The sequence below is a fragment of the Nomascus leucogenys genome, chromosome 14 (assembly GCF_006542625.1).
Source record: "Nomascus leucogenys isolate Asia chromosome 14, Asia_NLE_v1, whole genome shotgun sequence".
NCBI classification, from domain to species: Eukaryota; Metazoa; Chordata; class Mammalia; order Primates; family Hylobatidae; genus Nomascus; species Nomascus leucogenys.
In genome coordinates, this window is record NC_044394.1 from 88,212,962 (window position 1) to 88,233,850 (window position 20,889).

Consider the following 20,889-nt stretch of genomic DNA (forward strand, 5'->3'; position numbering starts at 1 on the left):
TAGGTCCACATCTGCCCTGGAGTTGACCCTGAAGGATCTTCAGGAGGGGTGGCAGAGTGAGATTTGAGTTTTCAAAAGATCCCTCTAGAATATCAGATTAACATGGCCCCACGACAACAGGGAAGGATGGACTGTTTAGTGGATGTGTCAGGAAAACGCTCACCTGTGGAAGAAAAGTGAGGCAGACAAGGGTGGGGCCCGTGGGAAGGACCGGCCCGCAGGCAAAGGGTGAACTGTGAGGTGGGCAGAAGCAAACGGACAACATCCGTGACCTGAGAAGAGTGCACAGGAGAGGGCTGCACAGGCAAAAGTTTCAGAAGCACACACAGAAGGGCAAAAAATTGATGGCTGTGATTTAAATTAAAATTAAGGAATTTTGCTCAGTGAGAGACTCCATGGACAGATATAATGGAGAAATAAAAGAATGGAAGAAAACATTTGCAATGTATAAAATTGACAGTGGATTAATATCTGAAATATACAAGGAATTACTAGAAACTAACAGACAACAACTTCCAACACACAAAGTGCATAATGGGGGAGAAAAACAAAGGTGCTGGGCGCAGTGGCTCAGGCCTGTATCTCAACACTTTAGGAGGTGGAGGCAGGAGGATCACTTGAACCCAGGTCACATAGTGAGACCCTGTCTCTACAAAAACTTAGCTGGGCATGGTAGTGTGAGGCTGAGGTTGGGAGGATGGCTTGAGCCCAGGAGATCGCGGCTGCCGGAGCTGTGTCCACCACTGCCCTCCAGCGGGAGTGAGAGAGCAAGACCCTGTCTCAGGGGGAAAAAAAATAACTAGTGTGGTGTGACATCAAGGAAATTATTCAGCTTATTTTATTTTTTTATTTCATTTATTTTATTTTATTTTATTTTATTTTTATTTTTAATTTTATTTTAGAGATGAAATCTTGCTCTGTTGCCCAGGCTGGAGTGCAATGGCATGATCTCGGCTCACTGCAACCTCCACCTCCCAGGTTCAAGTGATTCTCCTGCCTCAGCCTCCCAAGTAGCTGGGATTACCGGTGCCTGCCACCACGCCTGGCTAATTTTTGTATTTTTAGTAGAGACAGCGTTTCACCATGCTGGCCAGGCTGGTCTCAATCTCCTGACCTCAAGTGATCTGTCCACCTCAGCCTCCCAAAGTGCTGGGATTACAGGCGTGAGCCACTGTGCCCGGCCTATTCAGCTTATTTAATAATAGCAGCCATTAATAATTATCCTGATGACAGCCATGGTGAACATTTATTGCATACTTATTGTATGTCAGGTACCCTTCCCAGTGTTTTTTCATATGTTAGCTCATTTTATCTTCGTAATGACCCATTGCACAGGTGAGAATATTGAGGCACAGAGATGTTAACCAACTTCCCAGAGCCCCAGCACCACTCAGGGGAAGAGCTGGAACGTAAACCCCAGCCTGCTCTCTGAGCCACTCTTTTGCCTCTTGTTTCAGAATTTCTCTTGAGAGCATGAAGTCACAGCAGCTGCTTCACATATTATCAGTATCTGTGGAGGGTTTTTTAAACCACATGGAGTAATCCCAGCATTTGGGAGGCTGAGGCGGGTGGATCACAAGGTCAGGAGATCGAGACCATCCTGGCTAACACGGTGAAACCCTGTCTCTACTAAAAGCACAAAAAAATTAGCCAGGCGTGGTGGCGGGCACCTGTAGTCCCAGCTACTCAGGTGGCTGAGGCAGGAGAATGACATGAACCCAGGAGGCGGAGGTTGCAGTGAGCCAAGATCACACCACTGCACTCCACCCTGAGTGACAGAGCGAGACTCCGTCTCAAAAAAAAAAAAAAAGAAGGGGGGATGGTGGGAGGCGGGGCGCGGTGGCTCACGCCTGTAATCTCAGCACTTTGGGAGGCCGAGGCGGGCAGATCACGAGATCGAGTCCATCCTGGCTAACACAGTGAAACTCCGTCTCTACTAAAAATGCAAAAAATTAGGCGGAGCTTGTAGTGAGCCAAGATTGTGCCCACTGCACTCCAGCCTGGGTGACAGAGTGAGATTCTGTCTCAAAAAAATAATAATAATAATAAGGAGGGCATTCTTGGGAGCACAGTGGGGCCAGGGGATGGCTCCTCCAGGCCGGGGGCACAACATGAATGCTGGTCTCCCCCCTCAGGTATGACAGACATAAGCTGACGTTAAAAGACGTCCATAACTGTCAGTACGTGGCCTGCATGAACCCCACTTCCGGATCCTTCACCATTGACTCCAGGCTTCAGGTAAGCAGAAACCACACTCATCCCCGTCTCCTGCCGTGAGTCTGAGGCTTGCTTCTGGCAAATGAGAGGAAAAGCTTTGGTTTAGGGTGTTAGGGCTGCAGGCCGACATTTTCTGGAGAATTCCTTAACCTTGCAGAATGTGTCAGAAAATTCCAGGGCATGGGGAGGACGAGCAGCTAGCCAGCCTTCCCTGTGACCTGGTCAACTGGCAGAGTTAGCAAATAAAAATGCAGTTAAATCTGAACTCCAGATAAATAAGTATGTTTTTAGTGTTTGGTTGTTTCGGGGTAGCGCCATTTCTGCGTGTTTGCTGTGAGCTTCCCCGGCCAGGAGGCCCTCACCACCATCTACAACACAATCCTGACGCAGCACCTGGCCTTCCACTCGGTCTCCATGGCTACCCAGAGGATAAGCAGCCAACTGGTGGCCGCGGCCCTGGGTAAGCTGGCTGGCCTCATCCCCTCTCCCATCAGTAAAACCTACGGCTCTGTGGGCTGGTGGTTCTTCACATTTTCCCTTGATAAATATTTATAATTCTAAATCAATATCTTAAAAATGATGCTATGTTTCGACAGGAGAAATTGTGAAATACAATTGCTTTATGGGGAGGTAGAGGCTAGGAAATTCTATACACAAATGATTTAAGGAGAACAGCAAACTCCCTCCCACTTCAAAGAGCTGTGCAGATTTCTTACTCCAGTTGTCACCATTTCATAGTCCATTGGCTTTAGAAACTTGAGGCTTGCACTTCCTGGGGCCATTAAGAGTATATGAGAATTGACGCGTCTTTTTCCTCTAACAGCTTTGCATCAGAAAATCGCGGCAACATTTCTTCCCACGGCCATTAAGTTTCATTATGTCTTCAACCTCAGGGACCTTTCCAACATTTTCCAGGTACTGCTCTTGTAGCTTTATGTCATGCCTGTCTTACAGCCCAGTGCCTGATCCACAGGTGCTCTCCTCATCACAGCTCTCAGGGAGGTGTGGACTGATGATGGTGGTGATGGTGATGGTAATGATAATGGTGGTGATGGTGGTAATGGTGGTGATGGTAGTGATGGTGGTGACAGTAATGGTGATGATTATAATGGTGGTGGTGATGATGACGGTGGTGGTGACAGTGGTAGTGATGGTGGTAATGGTGATGGTCATGGTGATGGTGATGATAGTGAGGGTGATGATGGTGGTGATAATGATGGTGATGTTGGTGGTGATGATGGCAATAGTGGTAGTGATGGTGATGGTAATGATGGCAATGATGGTGGTGGGTGGTAGTGATGGTGGTGGTAATAGTGGTGGCAGTGATGGTGGTGGTGATGGTGATAATGGTGGTGGTGGTAATGTGATTGTGGTGATGGTGGTGGAGATGATAATGGTGATGATGGTGACGATGGTGGTAATGATGGTGGTGATGTGATGGTTACAATAGTGATGGTGGTGGTGAGGGCGATGATGGTGGTGATAATGATGGTGATGGTGGTGGTCGTGAGGGTAATGATTGTAATAATGATGGTGGTGATGATGGTGACAGTGGTAGTGATGGTGGTGATGATAATAATAGTGGTGGCAGTGATGGTGGTGATGGTGATGTGGGTGATGGTGATAATGGTGGTGGTGGTGGTGATGTGATTGTGATGATGGTGGTGGAGATGATAATGGTGACGGTGGTGACAATGGTGGTAATGATGATGGTGGTGAAATGATGGTTATGATGACAGTAGTGATGTGATGGTGATAATGGTGATGGTGGTGATGATGATGATGTGATGTAATGGTGGTGGTGATGGTGGAGATGATGGTGATGGTGGTGATGATGGTGATGGTGGAGATGGTGGAGATGATGGTGATGGTGGTGATGATGGTGATGTGGTAATGATGATGGTGGTGTTGGTGGTGATAGTTATGAGGATAGTGATGGTGGTGATATGATGGTGATGTTATGGTAGTAATGATGATGATGGTGATGTGATGATGCCACGTGGTGGTGATGGTGGTGATGGTGGTGATGATGGTGGTGATGGTGATGTGGTAATGATGATGGTGGTGTTGGTGGTGATGGTTATGATGATAGTGATGGTGGTGGTGATGGTAATAATATTTCCTCCATTTACTGACTTCTTACTCTGAGTCAGGGATTGGGTTTGGCCCCTTACATTCCCATTTTCTCCTCCTCCAACAACACATAAGTTTGGTGCTTATATCCCCATTTTACTGAGCAGGAATTTGTGGCTGAGGGAGGCTAAATTATGTGCACCTCCTCCCATATGAAGTATCAGCCCAGCCTGGTGCAGTGGCTCACACCTGTAATTCCAGCACTTTGGGAGGCCGAGGTGGGCAGATCACAAGGTCAGGAGTTCCAGATCAGCCTGGCCAACATGGTGAAACCCTATCTCTACTAAAAATACAAAAATTAGCTGGGCATGATGGAGCGTGCCTCTGTAGTCCCAGCTACTCGGGAGGCTGATGCGAGAATCACTTAAACACAGGAGGCAGAGGTTGCAGTGAGCTGAGATTGTGCCACTGCACTCCAGCCTGGGCGACAGAGTGAGACTACATATCAAAAAGTAACAATAAAAATAAAGTATCAGCCCAAATGCCACGCTCTCACAGAGGCCACTCCTCATCCCTCACACTCTGTCTTACTGCCCTGGGTGTGTCATTCAGAGCGCACACCATAGTGTGCAATTACCTTACTTCTTTGCGTACCTGGCCACCTCCCCGACTAGCATGTCAACTCCACAGCATCAGGGTCTGTTGCATCATCGCTGTGCCTGGGAAATTCCAGGCCCTCAATAAGCTCTTGTTGAGTTTGCCTAGAGTTGCTTGCTTAGTAAATGGCCAAGCCAGGACTGGACCAGATAGGCTTGCTGTGGTACCCAAGCCTGTGACCTGCCCTGTGGCATCGGTCACCTGCTTTCCTTTGCAATTAGCCTCCCTTGTCCCTCCTTCACCGTTCACTCTTCTAGAGGATGAGGCCCCAACCTGTCCTATGAGGAAAACTCCACATCTCTCAGGACACACACACACTGGCATCGGGATTTGTGGGACCTCCGTGATGAGTGGCTTCCCTGGCCCCAAGTGAATGCTGTGCCAACAGCTGAACAGGTCCCCTCGCCCCGGGGGAGGGGGCTGCTCCTCAGGGTCATCTGTGTCCAGCACTGGGCTCACCTTCGTAACAGCTGATGGTGCTGACCATCCGGTGTTTGGGGCAGGGACTTTTATTTTCCACGGCAGAAGTTCTGAAAACCCCACTGGACCTTGTCCGCCTTTGGCTGCATGAGGCTGAACGAGTGTATGGTGACAAAATGGTTGACGAAAAAGACCAGGAAACGTTGCATAGAGTCACCGTGGCCTCCACCAAGAAGTTCTTTGATGTAAGTCAAGCTGCCCAGTCCCTCTGCCGAGTCCAGAATGGCCCCAAGAGGGTGGGGCATCGGCGGCCAGTGAGAACTGCAGCCCCTCTCAGAAGGGCCCTTTGTTGGGGGTGGGAAGATCCCTGTTAGGTTCCACGCGATAATTCCGATAATTCCAGCACATGTCTGTGGGTCCGAGGGTTCCATGTGATAATTCCGATAATTCCGGCATGTGGCTGTATCCGAGGGTTCCACAGGATAATTCCGGCGCGTGGCTGTGGGTCCGAGGGTTCCACGCGATAATTCTGGCACGTGGCTGTGGATCCGAGTGAGGAGGAATTGACCTCTCAGTAGATCAGGGTGTGATCACCTCCCTCTGTCCACTTGGGGTGGAGAAAGGCCTTGCTTGGGTCAGTGTGCCTCGCTGGTGTGTCCCATGTGTTCTTGGCGGAATCATTTCTTTGGACTATGAATTCATTCCTGATACAGTAGGGATCAGACCCTCCCACTCTAGGGTTTGCTGGGCCCACGACAGCAGGTTTGGGCCCCTGGAGACTTGGCCTGGTACCCCAGGGTGACCTCCTAGGCCACCTTGGCAAAGTACTGAGCTGCTGTTAACTATCTATCTGTGTGGTCATGGTGGCAAAAACCAGAAGTATCATCTTTTTTTTTTTTTTTCTAGGATCTTGGTGATGAGCTCTTATTTGCCAAGCCAAATATCTTCTGCCACTTTGCTCAAGGGATTGGCGATCCCAAATACGTTCCTATAACCGACATGGCTGCTCTGAACAAGCTCCTCGTGGATGTCCTGGACAGCTACAATGAAGTTAATGCAGTCATGAATTTGGTGAGCAGGCTGGAGCTGATAGCAAGGGCACGGGACCTGGACCGGGTCACCCTCTCCGGTTGCATTATCGACATCTGAGTGGCACTGTGTGGGGCTGCGTGGCGCACAGTGCACGCCTCAGCGTGTGCAGAGTCTGTGCTGGTGACAGAGGTGATTCCAGGTGCTACAGGATGTTGTGGGATCTCTCCGGTTTCTGCAGGTGCTGTTTGAGGACGCCGTGGCTCACATCTGCAGGATTAATCGCATCCTGGAGTCTCCCCGGGGGAATGCCCTGCTGGTGGGGGTGGGCGGCAGTGGCAAACAGAGCCTCTCCCGCCTGGCAGCGTACATCAGCGGCCTTGACGTGTTTCAGATCACCCTCAAGAAGGGCTACGGGATCTCCGACCTCAAGGTGAGAGCTTACTGTTCAATAAGCTGCCTTTTGGGGTAGGGTCGGGGAGTAAAGAAAAACTTCACTCCCTTTTCCAAAATGAAGCCAGCAAGTACAGGGAGTCCGAGCATCACCAATAGTCCTTATCTAAAGGGTCTTTATCTTAGAAAGCAGAGGCCAGAAAACCTTCCGGCCAGCGTGCGTGCCCGTGTGACTGAGGTGAAGAGTGTGAAACCTTCCGGCCCGTGTGACTGAGGTGAAGAGTGTGAAACCTTCCAGCCCGTGTGACCGAGGTGAAGAGTGTGAAACCTTCCGGCCCGTGTGACCGAGGTGAAGAGTGTGAAACCTTCCAGCTCATGTGACTGAGGTGAGGAGTGTGAAACCTTCCAGCCCATGTGACTGAGGTGAAGGGTGTGAAATCTTCTAGGTGACTGAGGTGAAGAGTGTGTCTGTCGACTACTCGAGGGATGCAAGTCCACCGAATCAACCCAGATCACAGAGGCAGAGAGACTGGATTCCTGCCCTTGGTCACTGAGTGTTCCAAATTGTTCCCTATTCTCTCTCCAGATTACAGAATTCAGAGCCATGACTGGGTGTCTAACTGCATGCCTGAGATGCTGAATGGCTGCTTTTGGAATGAATGAAATAAACATTAGAGTAAACATAAGGTCTCCCATGCCCAAGACACACTGCTGAGAAGGTTTTTATTGATTTCTTGTTCCTGAAAATCTGCTCTCCCAGGCAACTGCGTGCCATTAGTTCAGAAGGAATCATCGTGCTTGAGATTAGACCTGAAATTGATTGGACCATGCTACACAGCCATGCCTTCTCTGTGTGCTGGGGCTGCTGTTGTAGGGCCCGGAGGATGCCAGACCCAACGGGGAACCCTAAGGGGACCCTCCAGCAGCACGTGGCCCTGAGATAGTCGCTGGGCTGGTGGCTTTAGCAGGCAGACCTGGAGCCAGTGATGCTGGGAGTAGTGGGAGGTGTCTGCAGGCAGAGACCCTGGAGGGGCAGTGCAGGCTGTGCCAGGGACAGCCAGCCTCTGGGAGAGCCTCCAGTTTCTGGCTGGCTGTTCTCTGCCTTCCCAGCAGATTCTACTCCATGTATAAAGGGGCCGGCCTGCTCTTTTTTGAACTCCTCAGATGGGCATTCCCGAACACAGCCCTGTCCTCTGGACCCATGAGCGGTAGTGTGCCATGGGTTCTCAGCGCATCTGGTGGAGCTAGTTCACATTGGTGTCTTCGGCCACTGAAGTGTCGTTTGAACCTGGAGCCATATAGTTGTACTGAGCTTTCTCCATTGAAGTCTCTAGTCTATTAACTAAATCATGTTGATTACGTTCATGACGGCATCGTTTCCTTGCTCTGCCTCCCTGTGGGGATTTTCTCCCTGATGCTTCCTGCTGGGGCTGATCGTGGGTGCTCAGCCTCAGCCTCAGCCTCAGCGGTACTATTTTATTCATCGGCATCAGCTGCTGCGGCTCTATGATCTGGGCTGTGGAATTTCACTGCCCCTACACCCATCACAAATCAGCTTTGCTATCACTGTCTTTTTTTTTTTTTTTTTTTTGAGACAGAGTCTCACTCTGTCGCCCAGGCTGGAGTGCAGTGGTGCAATCTCAGCTCACTGCAAGCTCCACTTCCCAGGTTAACTCCATTCTCCTGCCTCAGCCTCCTGAGTAGCTGGGACACCCGCCACTGCGCCTGGGTAATTTTTTTTATTTTTAGTAGAGACGGGGTTTCACTATGGTCTCGATCTCCTGACCTCGTGATCCACCCGCCTCGGCCTCCTAAAGTGCTGGGATTACAGGTGTGAGCCACCGCGCCCGGCCATCACTGTCATTTCTTGAGCTGCTTCTGTGGATTCAGAACTAAGGGCAGAGGTAAACCGGGCTAAAAGTTCCTGTATTATGTTGGGGGAGCCAGACTCCTGAGCCATTCCACATGATTATTGTTCTAATGGTGCTGCCGTGGTAATAGCCTCATCCCTATGAGGGTAACATATATGCTTGTGATTATGTAATATTATAAAGTAGGTCCCGGAAGCTGTGGCACCTGCTGGAGGCTAGGGGTGCACAGGAAAGGGATGGAGGATGGACCCTGGAGGACAGTGTGCCGTGTGAAAAGCCCTGGGCTTGGTCCCAAGAAAACGAGATGCCATCAAGATGTCTGATCAGGAGATAGAGTGGGCAGGATGTGGTAGTGTTCTGGGCCACGGGAAGGATAGTTTGAAAGCACAGAAACTGCTGAAGGGTGACCTGGGTGGAGCTGGAGCACAAGCCCTGTGACCCCACAAAGGCTGAAAGCGGGCAGGTGCGACGAGAAGGGAGAACGGAGGGGGAGGGGAAACCAGGGCCGGCGAGGGCTGTGCCTGCTGAGATGGCGTGCTTGACCTCAGGGACTCGGCTGGGGTCCAGGATCTGAAACCTTCAGGTGCTACCCCAGCTCCCCTCCCCACACCCCACACACAGCCCCCGGGGCCAGGCGGTGGAGAGTTTTTATATCTGTGAAACCTTCCCCCCAGCCTGAGTCAACAGCCAGAGCTGGGCTGCCCCATGCAGAAAGCCTGTCAGCAGAATGAGGGGCCGTGGTCTCAGCGGCTCAGGTCCCCCACCCTCCCCCACCCCCATAGCTTCCTGCAAATGAAAGGGGAGGGGTGAGAAGCAGCCATCGGGTGGGGTGGGGGCTTGGCCTCATGTTATTTTCAGGGAGGAAGCCTTGCTGCATGTCTCGCACCCCCTACTCCCAAATCCTAACCCTAACCCTTACATCCCTACTCCCTAACCCTAACCCTAACCCTAACCCTCACACCCCTATGCCCTAACCCTAATGCCTCACACACCCCCACTCCCAAATCTCGGCTCCGTGTCCTGCCTGTCTACTGCCAGTGGCATTGGCTATGGCAAGGAAAGGCACTGCTGCTGCTGTTTTGGCCAGAGAAAGGGAAGTCTGTGCCCCTTATTAATGGCTCGTCCCTAGAAGGGCCTAGATGCAGGTGACGATTGCCATCCTTGGCTGACAGTGATGACAGGGAGGCAGGCAGCTCCAGCTTCAGTAGCACTATGGGGCTCTCAACCAAGATAGGAGGGAGGGTGAAGGAGAACCGCCCTGGGGCCAGGCCCAGAGGAGATGAGATACTTGGGGATGAGGCGGCCAGTGCACAGCGGGACACATGGGGCTGGGAAGTGCAGGGACAGGATGCGGGTAGAGATGTGGGGGCCAGCCTCAGCAGCATCGGAGGATGGGAGTGGAGGGGACTGTGCCAGAGAGTGAGCGGGGAGGGTGAGGTGGGGACAGCCCAGGATCCAGGGGCAGCCCAGCGGTCACAGGGGGCAGGGTGAGGGCCACTCCACGTGGGACAGTGTGGCCGTGAAAGCCAGATGGGCCGGGAGCGGTGGCTCAAGCTGTAATCCTAGCACTTTGAGAGGCCAAGGCAGGAGGATCCCTGGAGCCCAGGAGGTCGAGGCTGTAATAAGCTATGATCATGCCACTGCTCTCCAGCCTGGGCGACAGAGTGAGGCCCTATCTCTAAAAAAGTAAAATCAGAAAAAACGAAAAAGGAAAAGATTTCTGGTATAGTCAGTCTCCATCCAATGTCCTTGCTACACTGTGAAATGAGAAGAGTGATTGTTTTTGACTCAAGGTCATTGCTGGCTCTCACACTACGCCCCTTGCCTCGAGGCAGGGTCCAAGGAAGTAGCCTTGGCTCAAGTCCCACCCGCGGCCCACCCGCGGCCCACCCTCGGCCCACCTGCGGCCCACCCTCGGCCCACCTGCGGCCCACCCGCGGCCCACCCGCGGCCCACCCTCGGCCCACCCGCGGCCCACCCTCGGCCCACCTGCGGCCCACCTGCGGCCCACCGCTTTTCCAGGCTCAGAGCTTCCCCTTGCTTTTTCTTAGCTTGTCAAAAGATAGGAGATTTGAGTCTGGCTTCTGTCCCCAGTCAACACCCAAAGAGGAGGCCTGGTGAGGTTTCTCTCTGAACAGAGAGATTTCAGGGAGTCGGACTTGCTTCCGAAGGATGCAGCAGCCATTGGGGTGCCTATATGGACACTTTTAAAGCCTCTTCAATAAGTACAGAAGCCCATAGCTCTTGTTTTTTAAATTAAATATTATAGATAAGCAAATCTCCAAAACGCTGGAAATACACATCACTACTTGGATGAAACTGGCAGGCATTTCTGAATGTATATATACGTGGAAATGGCATATTCAAAAATAACGAGCTATTCCTACTGCTCTGTAACATGCTTTAAAAAAAAAAAAAAACTTTTCATTTATTCTTGCAAAATTCCTATGAAATCATCTTCTCGCCCTGTCCTTAAATCCTGCTGCGGATGACTCTGAAAGGGGGTTGACTGTTAAGACTCCCAGTCCAAGCCTGCAGTATATTTATTCAGGGCCTCTTTTAGGGTCTCCATTTAAGATTTTTTTTCTTTCCTTTTGCATATGTAGTAAAATATACATAGTATAAAATTGACCATTTTCACTATTATTTATTTTATTTCTTTTCTTTGAGACAGAGTCTCACTCTGTTGCCCAGACTGGAATGCAATGGCACAATTTCAGCTCACTGCAACCTCCACCTCCTGGGTTCAAGCGATTCTCCTGCCTCAGCTTCCCAAGTACCTGGGAGCACAGGTGCGCGCCACCACGCCTGGCTAATTGTTGTATTTTTTGTAGAGATGGGGTTTCACCATGTTGGCCAGGTGGTCCCCAACTCCTAACCTCAGGTGATCCAACCCTCCTCAACCTCCCAAAGTGCTGGGATTACAGGCGTGAGCCACCGTGCCCAGCCTGTTTTTTAATTTTTTTTTTCTAAGACAAATACAGTAAGACATTTTTGGCTGGGCACAGTGGCTCAAGCCTGTTATCCCAGCACTTTGGGAGGCCAAGGTGGGCAGATCACTTGAGGTCAGGAGTTCAAGACCAGCCTGGCCAACATGGTAAAACCCCGTCTCTACCAAAAATACAAAAATTAGCCGGGCATGGTGGCACATGCCTGTAAGCCCTCAGGAGGCTGAGGCAGGAGAACTCCTTGAACCTGGGAGGCAGAGGTTGCAGTGAGCCGAGATCGCGACACTGCACTCCAGCCTGGGCGACAGAGTGAGACTGTGTCTCAAAAAAAAAAAGTAAAAAAAGAGTAAGACATTTTCACCACCTTTAACGTTTAGTTCAGTGGCATGAAGCACATTCACACTGTTGTGTGACCATCACCACTGCCCCTCTTCAGGGCCTTTTCATCTTCCCAAACAGAAGCTCTGTCTCCATTAAACAACACTCCCCATTTCCCCAGCCCCGCCCCTGGCAACCTCCATTCTTCTTTCTGTCCCTGACTTTGACTACTCTAGGGACCTCATGTAAGTGGAATCACACAGTATTTGTCCTTTCATGTCTGGCTTATTTTACTCAGCATCATCATGTCCTGAAGGTCTGTCCGTGCTATAGCACATGTCAGAATTTCCTCCCTTTTTAAGACCAAATCATATTCCATTGCACAGATGGACCACGTTTTATGTACCTGTTCATGCATGGATGGACACTTGGGTTGTCCTGATGGCTGCTGTGAACCTGGCTGTGCTCTGTTCAAGGTTTTGGGTCTCCTGCACCCTTCTTTTATTCTTTTCCTTAGGGACAAGGTCTTGTGTTGCTCAGGCTGGTCTTGAGCTCCTGGCCTCAATCGATCCTCCCACCTCGGCCTCCCAAAGCCCTAGGATTACAAGCATGAGCCTCCGCACCTGGTCTAAGTTTCTTAGAAAGTTTGCCCTGTGGGCCGGGCGCGGTGGCTCACACCTGTAATCCCAGCACTTTGGGAGGCTGAGGCGGGCGGATCACAAGGTCAGGAGATTGAGACCCTCCTGGCTAACATGGTGAAACCCCGTCCCTACTAAAAATACAAAAAATTAGCCAGGTGTGGTGGTGGGTGCCTGTAGTCCCAGCTAAGCGGGAGGCTGAGGCAGGAGAATGGCATGAACCTGGAAGGCGGAGCTTGCAGTGAGCTGAGATCACGCCACTGCACTCCAGCCTGGGCGACAGAGCGAGACTGCATCTCAAAAAAAAAAAGAAAAAGTTGGCCCTGTGGCAGCGTGTGCTGGTAATCCCAGTTACTTGGGAGGCTGAGGCAAGAGAATTGCTTGAACCCAGGAGGCGGAGGCTGCAGTGAGCCGAGATTGCGCCATTGCACTCCAGCCTGGGCGACAGAGCGAGACTCTGTCTCAAAGAAGAAAAAAGTTGGTCCCATGGCCCTGTGCTCTGGGTGGTTGTGGAGGATGTCTCTAATTGAGCATCTTCTTACCAAGACCCCTAAGCGTGTCCTCACTCCGTCCAGATCGACCTCGCTGCTCAGTACATAAAGGCTGCCGTGAAGAACCTTCCCTCAGTGTTCCTGATGACAGACTCCCAGGTGGCCGAGGAGCAGTTTCTGGTGCTGATCAATGACCTGCTGGCTTCAGGAGAGATCCCCGGGCTGTTTATGGAGGACGAGGTGGAGAACATCATCTCCTCCATGCGACCCCAAGTCAAGTCGCTTGGCATGAATGACGCTCGGGAAACATGTTGGAAATTCTTCATCGAAAAAGTGCGCAGACAGCTCAAGGTGGGACTCCCGTCTTCGGCAGGGCCTCAGGAGCCCAGCTTGGCGCCCGTGGCCTATTGAGTTTTTGCTGTGCATAGAGCAGGAGGACTGATCCTTCACGGGATGTGAAGTCCTGTTAGGAGAGTGTGAGGGGTGGGGCTCTCTGATGAACCGGAGCCTGGAGACTTTTTCACGTGGGTCGTTAGAGGTAACTTGGGGCCAAAAAAAGTGTTTTACAGTCGTCCTTTGGTGTCTGAGGAGGTTGGATTCTAGGACCCCCATGGATACCAGAATCCACAGAGGGATGGATGGTCAAGGCCCCGATATAAAAGTGTCGTGTTTTTGAACACGCTCCCCTCTACTTTAAATCATCTCTAGATTACTTATAATACCTAATGTAATGTAAAATGCTATGTAAATAGTTATACTATATTTTTATTTGTATTATTTTTTATTGTTGTTTTTTTTTTTTTTTTTTAACAATTTTCAGTCCATGGTTGGTTAAATCCACAGTTGTGGACAGACAGCCGACTCTATGTGGACCCCTTCCCCACACACAGCTACTTTAAGTAGATAAATGCACCTTGACTTTTTTTTTTTTTTTTTTTGGAGATGGAGTTTCACTCTTGCCCAGGCTGGAGTGCAATGGCGCGATCTTAGCTCACTGCAACCTCTGCCTTCTGGGTTAAAATGACTCTCTAGCCTCAGCTTCCCGAGTAGCTGGGATTACAGGCACCTGCCACCACGCCCAGCTAAATTTTGTGTTTTTAGTAGAGATGGGGTTTCACCATGGTGGCCAGGCTGGTCTCAAACTCCTGACCTCAGGTAATCCACCTGCCTCGGCCTCCCAAAGTGCTGCCCGGCCACACCTTGACTTTCGACATCGCCTCTAGGGTAAGCAGGCTAAACTCCCCTAGTAGGACAGAGAACCCCTTGGACCTATTGGCCCCGTCCTCTCCAGAGTTCAGTGGCGCTGCCCTTTGCGGGGTGCCAGCCCCATAGCTCTCCTGGGCACCTGGCGGCCATCATTTTCCCCTGCTTGACTCAAACAGAGCAGGGGCCCTCCCTCCCCTCCGCGGGCTGCGTAGCCCAATTAGTGAATGTTATCTGTGAGCCAAAGGCGTCCCCTGATGGGCGCTGCCTGCTCCTGGATTCTCTTTGGTGCCCTGCCAGTGCCGGCTGTGTCCCACACTCTCACATCATCATGCAGTGAGGGGTGCAAAGTCAGCCAAGCAGTGAGCCACCCCCATCAATGGCAGCATCCGTGCAACACCTACGCCACAAAAGGGGACCAGAGAGCAAGGGCAGCTGGGAGGCTGAGACCCAAGACAAGGGAGGTCCTCATCTAGCCAGAGAGCCCCCCAGGCCTGTCTCCACAGCACCTTCTCCAGCTGGGGTGCCAGGGACTCCCTGCCCTTTCTGGGAATTAGCCACTATCCCTCAGGGCCCAGCGGGGACCCTTCCTGCTGAACCGAAGGGCTTGGAGCCCGGCCCTTTCTGGGGCCTCATCTGCCCAATGTGGATGCCCACTCCCCATTCCTTCCTTTGTCCGGCCCTTTTTAAACAGTCAAGGGCCCCTTCCGGAGGGAATGGGACTGCTAGCGAGAGGCATGAAGTCAGCTGAGCATTTATCCACTGCAATGCAGCGGCCGCCCTTCAAACCCAGAACTGGGACTACGCCGCCCAGACCCTGGGCAGCTGAGCCCGGCAGGGCGCATTGCTTTCTGGAAGAGCTTTCTGCAGAGTGATGGATTAGGCCCCAGCACTGCAGTCCCAATGGGCAGCGCATCTGTGTCTCCCACACCCAGGTGATCCTGTGTTTCTCCCCTGTGGGCTCCGTGCTGCGGGTACGAGCCAGAAAATTCCCAGCTGTGGTCAACTGCACGGCCATCAACTGGTTCCACGAGTGGCCTGAAGATGCCCTGGTGTCCGTCAGCGCGCGCTTCCTGGAGGAGACCGAGGGGATTCCGGTGAGTCACTGAGGCCACCTCTGCCTGAGCTCTGAGCCCGGAGGACAAGGACAGGCCCAAGGGCTGGCTCCCTGGGAGAAAAGGGCGCTGGGATTAGGGTGAGCCAAGTGAGGCGTCCGCCTTGGGTTTAAGGTTTAAGAGACGCGAGAAACCTCAGGCATCAAGATAAGTGATGTTTAAATGTAATATTTTTGAAAATCAAAATTTGCGCTAAAAAATTGATGATAAACAAACCATCAGAATTGTAAACCAAGGTGGGCTGTTGGGTTTTTTTGTTTCATTGTCCTGCAATCCTATGCCAGGGAGGGGTGGTTTCCAATCAGCCCCCGCCTGGCCAAGGCTCCAGGGCCAGTTCAGGAGGGCTGAGGACGTGCAGCGTGCGGACAGATCGGGCCACTCAGGCTTTCTGCCTTGCCTCGAGCGCTTGGCTAGAGAGCCTGTATTTGCTGGGATAAGTATACACAAGGGCACACGCCATTGCCTCGTGCACCTCTGGGGAAATGACAGGTCCGACATTCTCTTGCAGTCTCTTTTCATTGAAAGATGGTGCCCAAGGCGGGGGCGGTGGCTCACGCCTGTAATCCCAGCACTTTGGGAGGCCAAGCTGGGTGGATCACTTGAGGTCAAGAGTTCGAGACCAGCCTGGCCAACATGGTGAAACCCCATCCCTACCAAAAATATAAAAAAATTAGCCGGGTGTGGTGGCACATGCCTGTAATCCTAGCTACTCCAGAGGCTAAGGCAGGAGAATCTCTTGAACCCGGGAGGCGGAAGTTTCAGTAAGCCGAGATTGTGCCACCACACTTCAGCCTGGGCAACAGAGCAAGACTCCATGTCAAAAAAAAAAAAAAAACAGTGAAAGATGATGCCCATGTTCACTGTTTGAGCTCAATGCTTGCCTGGAAATTACCCGTAAACCCAGGCTCACTTTTGACCAATTCAATAGGGGGGATGAGCAGCCCTTGGAATAAACCTCCCTTTATTACCATCTCTTATTTCTTTTGAACACATATTCAGTTATTAAGTAGGACAGAATAAACCTGAAACTACCTTCTCTTTTTCCTAGTTTTTAAAGATGGGAAAAAGAGCCTGCTTGCCATTAGAGCATTCATTTATGAGATTGGCCACTCCCAGGAACTCTGCAGTTCAAAGTTGTCCCTTGGAGCATAGATTTGGGTTTCTAGTTCCCAAGGCAGAGACTTCCTAGAAACAGGCATTGGCCCCACCACCAGCACTATATATAAATCCTGAAATGCCTGTGTTGGATGAATTCATTACTTTTCAAAATGTCCCGAATTAAAATTAACATTGCTGAGACAATTTCTGGGGCAAAGCTCCCAGTGCCTGCCTTCAGGTAGGTGGGCAGACCCGGAGGGCTGGGGAAAGAAGTTCTAAATCCCAGGACCCAGCCTTGGTAATGAACAATAAATATTTGCAGAATTACCTGGCATATGAAAACATATTCTCAGCCTTGTACTTTTTCAGGTATGCAGGTATGTGAATGCATGTGCACGTGTATAGATGCAGGTATGTGAATGTGTGTGTACACGTACGTGTGTGTGTGTGTGCATGTGTGTGCACATATACATGTGCGTGTGTGCGTGTATGCGTGTGTGTGCATGTATGCGTGTGTATGTCAGAGACAATGATAATAAGCTCTGCTGTGTCCTGTGCACTGAGCTAAACCCTTCCATGGTGCAGTGCCCACAAGGGCCCCAGGATCTGTTGCTCTCAGGAGCCCCTTTGGGCAGTTGAAGACACTGAGGTTGAGAGAGGTCTCGGGGCACCTTGTCCAGGGCCCCTGGTGAGTCCGGGGAGCCCCACTTTGCTGATTCGCATGGTGGGGTCCCAGGGATGACTGGCTGTCTCATCTTTTTAGTGGGAAGTCAAGGCCTCCATCAGCTTCTTCATGTCCTACGTGCACACCACCGTCAACGAGATGTCCAAGGTGTACCTGGCCACCGAGAGGCGTTACAACTACACCACACCCAAAACCTTTCTGGAGCAGATCAAACTGTACCAGAACCTGCTGGCCAAGAAGAGAATGGAGCTTGCTGCCAAAATCGAGAGGCTGGAGAACGGCCTGATGAAGCTGCAGAGCACGGCTTCCCAGGTAGGAGAGGGGGGCTGGCTGCCAGCTCCTGTGCCGTACCCTGGAGGCCTCGCAGGAGCCGCTACTGTCACAGGCTTCTATGAGCTGGTCACACCGGGGCTCAGCACTGCCTAAAGTAAGATGAGCACGCTTCCTGCCTTTGAGAAGCATTCACTCCTAGGCCAGAGTTAGTATACTCGTCGTAACAAAAAAACAGACTCAAAATGCTTTCACAATGTTGATCGTACGGAGGGCGCATTACACACACACGGGATGGCACCTGCCCCATGTCTGGTGAGATTTGATCATCATGCCCAATGCAGTCAATAAAAATGCATTTGTTCATTCGGAAATGCCATTCATACCATGGTGCCTGGCTCAAAAACCTCCCTGGATCCTTTCCTCCACACCGTATTGATCTTTAAGGGTTCTGCCTGCTTCAAACCTCCTCCATCATGCAGTCCCAGTACCTTCATCTTTATTGCCCACCATTGACAGCCTGTGAGGGGGCCTGAAATTAGCTGCCACCTCCCTGCTGGAGTTGTGAACAGACTGGGACCTCCCACTTGCTTCCGGGGGGAGCTTTCGCACCCCTGCCCCCCTCCCAAACTCTCGCTGTCACTCTCCCACCAGCCTGGAGGGGCCCTGGCCAGCCCTGCTCAGCACTGCAACTCAGTTGGCATTTGAGACAGAGTCTCGCTCTGTCATCCAAGCTGGAATGCAGTGGTGTGATCATGGCTCACTGCAGTCTCAACTTCCTGGGCTCAAGCAATACTCCCACCTCAGCCTCCCAGGTAGCTGGGACCACAGGCACAGGCCACCATGCCTTGCCAATTTTTTTTTATTATTTATACAGACAGGGTCTCTCTGTGTTGCCCAGGCTGCAGTTGATATTTGTCTATTCAGTCACCTTGCCAACTCCTTTGAGCACCAGGAATATCTCATACTTGTGACCCTGTGTACGCAGTCAGGGCTCAATACTTACTTTTAAGATACTGAAAAGACTCTCCAAAACGAGTCACTGGGAGTCGTAAGACACAGCCCTGCCGTTCTGCCCCTCTGTGGCTCCCACCCCTCGTCTGCCCAGTGCAGGGCGGCATGTGTTGGCAGCGGCCCACGCTTGCTGTTTCTCGGTTTCTCCTTCCCCAGGTGGATGACTTGAAAGCCAAGCTGGCGATTCAGGAGGCTGAGCTCAAGCAGAAGAATGAGAGCGCAGATAAACTGATCCAGGTGGTCGGCATCGAGACCGAGAAGGTCAGCAAAGAGAAGGCCATTGCTGACCAGGAAGAAGTCAAGGTCGAGGTCATCAATAAGGTAGGTGAAGGCAGCCCAGCGTGGCCTCAGGAGGGCTGCTGCACTGGCGAGGCCTCCCGGGCTTCCCCATGTGGTCAGGTGCCACCGACAGGCGTGGGAAAGGCTGAGACGTACATAGAAAGACAAAGTTCCTAAGCCAGTGGGACCCCCGAAGGAGTCTCTCCCAGGGAAGGGCCCCCACTCGGAAGCAGGCTTTCCTTAGAAAACGCCCATCCCCGTGGCCGAGCTCCTCCATGTTCAATCCCCAGCCCACAGTGTCAGCCTCACCAGGGGCTTGTGGGAAATGCAGGCTCTCGGACTCCAGCTCAGCTCTGCTCAACGGGGCCTGCATGTTAACGAAATGCCCACGATCCGTGAGCATGGGAGGGGTTGAGAAGACCTCACTGGAGCCTGGTCCTCAGACGTGCGTCTCCGGGGCTCCCCACAGAGGGTAGGACGTTACTGGCCTGGGGGTGGGCTCCTTGCTGGTTTGGGGGGTGGCTGAGGTTGAGAACCACTGCTTAGGGGGAGCGTCTTCATCATCTTTGGAGCCTGAAGGTCACAGCATCATTGGTGCAGCTTCTCATCACCCCTCCCTGGGTGCGTCTTTTGTCATCAGTCCCACATCTGTGTAATTATTTAAGAGCGTTCCAGTCATTGCCCGCTGTCTCCTGAGTGAATGAATGAGTATGTGCATGAATGAAGGAGTTGCTACTTTCTTAGAGGGGGGTGAGGTACACACTCTGAGATGTTCCATTTTGGTTGGATTATGAAACAGCCCCAGAAACAGTAAGACTGCAAAGTCAGGGTGGTCTGAGTGGCCCCTGGATTTCCCCTCCAGTCTTGGAAGCTCAAGCCGATAGAAGGAACAGTTCCCATTCCAGAATCCCACCCAGCTGCCGAGGCATTGCTCATTCTGACCTGAGCGTTGTGGGGCAGAGCAGAGGAGGCAGGGAGGAAGGTGGGCTCCAGACAGGGGCCAAGCACACACGGAGGGGTGGCGGCAAAGGAGCACAGTCAGCAAATGCAGCAAATGAGTGGTGGCCGGAGGGGCAGCCTCTTTTGTGGAGCTCAGACCTGCTGGGGCCTGGGCCGCCCTTTGCCACTGCTGCCTACACATGCACATATGCACATACACGCATGTACATACGCATACATGCACACACATACACTCATGCACATATGCATACATGTACACATATGCACACATATACTCATGCACATGTCATACATGCACACACGCATGCACACACATGCACGTACACGCCCCCACAGGCACATGGACAGACCTGCAGTAACCTCTCCTGTCCATCTTCCTTCCAGAATGTCACTGAGAAGCAAAAGGCCTGTGAAACAGACCTGGCCAAAGCAGAACCGGCCCTGCTGGCAGCCCAGGAGGCTCTGGACACTCTGAATAAGGTAAAGGGGGAGGGAAAGAAAGGGGACCCCTGGCCCGGTTGGAGAGGAAGCTGCCTTCGCTGTTGGCGTGGGTGGTGACACACTCACGGCGGCTTCCTTGGGGCATCGCCGAGGACCCGGTCCAAACTCCCATCGGACCCATCCTGTCTGTCATTTGCAGAACAACCTGACAGAGCTGAAGTCCTTTGGGTCCCCGCCAGACGCCGTGGTCAACGTCACTGCCGCCGTCATGATTCTGACCGCGCCTGGGGGCAAGATCCCCAAGGACAAGAGCTGGAAGGCGGCCAAGATCATGATGGGCAAGGTGGACACCTTCCTAGACTCCCTGAAGAAGTTCGACAAGGAGCACATCCCCGAGGCCTGCCTGAAGGCCTTCAAGTGAGTCGGGGCTGGGCCTCGCAGCCGGGGCTTCCCTCCGATTCTCCATCAGGCCAAGGCAGGATGCTGAGGTGCAGCGTGGCCTCAGGCTCCTGGGGCCTGTGGCTCAAAATCTAGGCAGCCCCTTCCACATACAGCACCCCAAGAACACAGCTGACAAGCTCAGCAGCGGGAACCCGCAGGCCACAGGTCTGAGAGAGAGGCCAGCCAGGCCCCGCAGAGGTCGGCGGCACCGTGAGAGCAGCTGACCACACGAGCACTTGCACTGCACACGTGAACACCATCCCCAAAATGTAACACCTGCCGCATCATCTCTGCTGCGTCTCATCCCTCTAACCTTACAGTTTCAGTC

At 52.1% G+C, this 20,889-nt stretch overlaps 1 protein-coding gene across 1 annotated transcript in view; it reads left to right on the plus strand.

Moving 5' to 3' along the window:
* Positions 1 to 20,889, plus strand: part of DNAH17 (dynein axonemal heavy chain 17) — a 150,278-nt gene that overhangs the window by 92,302 nt on the left and 37,087 nt on the right. The window contains exons 49-60 of the mRNA XM_030827209.1: positions 2,136 to 2,238; positions 2,530 to 2,677; positions 3,041 to 3,132; positions 5,451 to 5,612; positions 6,274 to 6,438; positions 6,638 to 6,829; positions 13,140 to 13,406; positions 15,194 to 15,355; positions 17,235 to 17,468; positions 18,597 to 18,761; positions 20,064 to 20,159; positions 20,320 to 20,537. Of these exons, the coding sequence (XP_030683069.1) occupies positions 2,136 to 2,238; positions 2,530 to 2,677; positions 3,041 to 3,132; positions 5,451 to 5,612; positions 6,274 to 6,438; positions 6,638 to 6,829; positions 13,140 to 13,406; positions 15,194 to 15,355; positions 17,235 to 17,468; positions 18,597 to 18,761; positions 20,064 to 20,159; positions 20,320 to 20,537 (2,004 nt within the window). The remainder of the gene's footprint in view (positions 1 to 2,135; positions 2,239 to 2,529; positions 2,678 to 3,040; positions 3,133 to 5,450; positions 5,613 to 6,273; positions 6,439 to 6,637; positions 6,830 to 13,139; positions 13,407 to 15,193; positions 15,356 to 17,234; positions 17,469 to 18,596; positions 18,762 to 20,063; positions 20,160 to 20,319; positions 20,538 to 20,889) is intronic.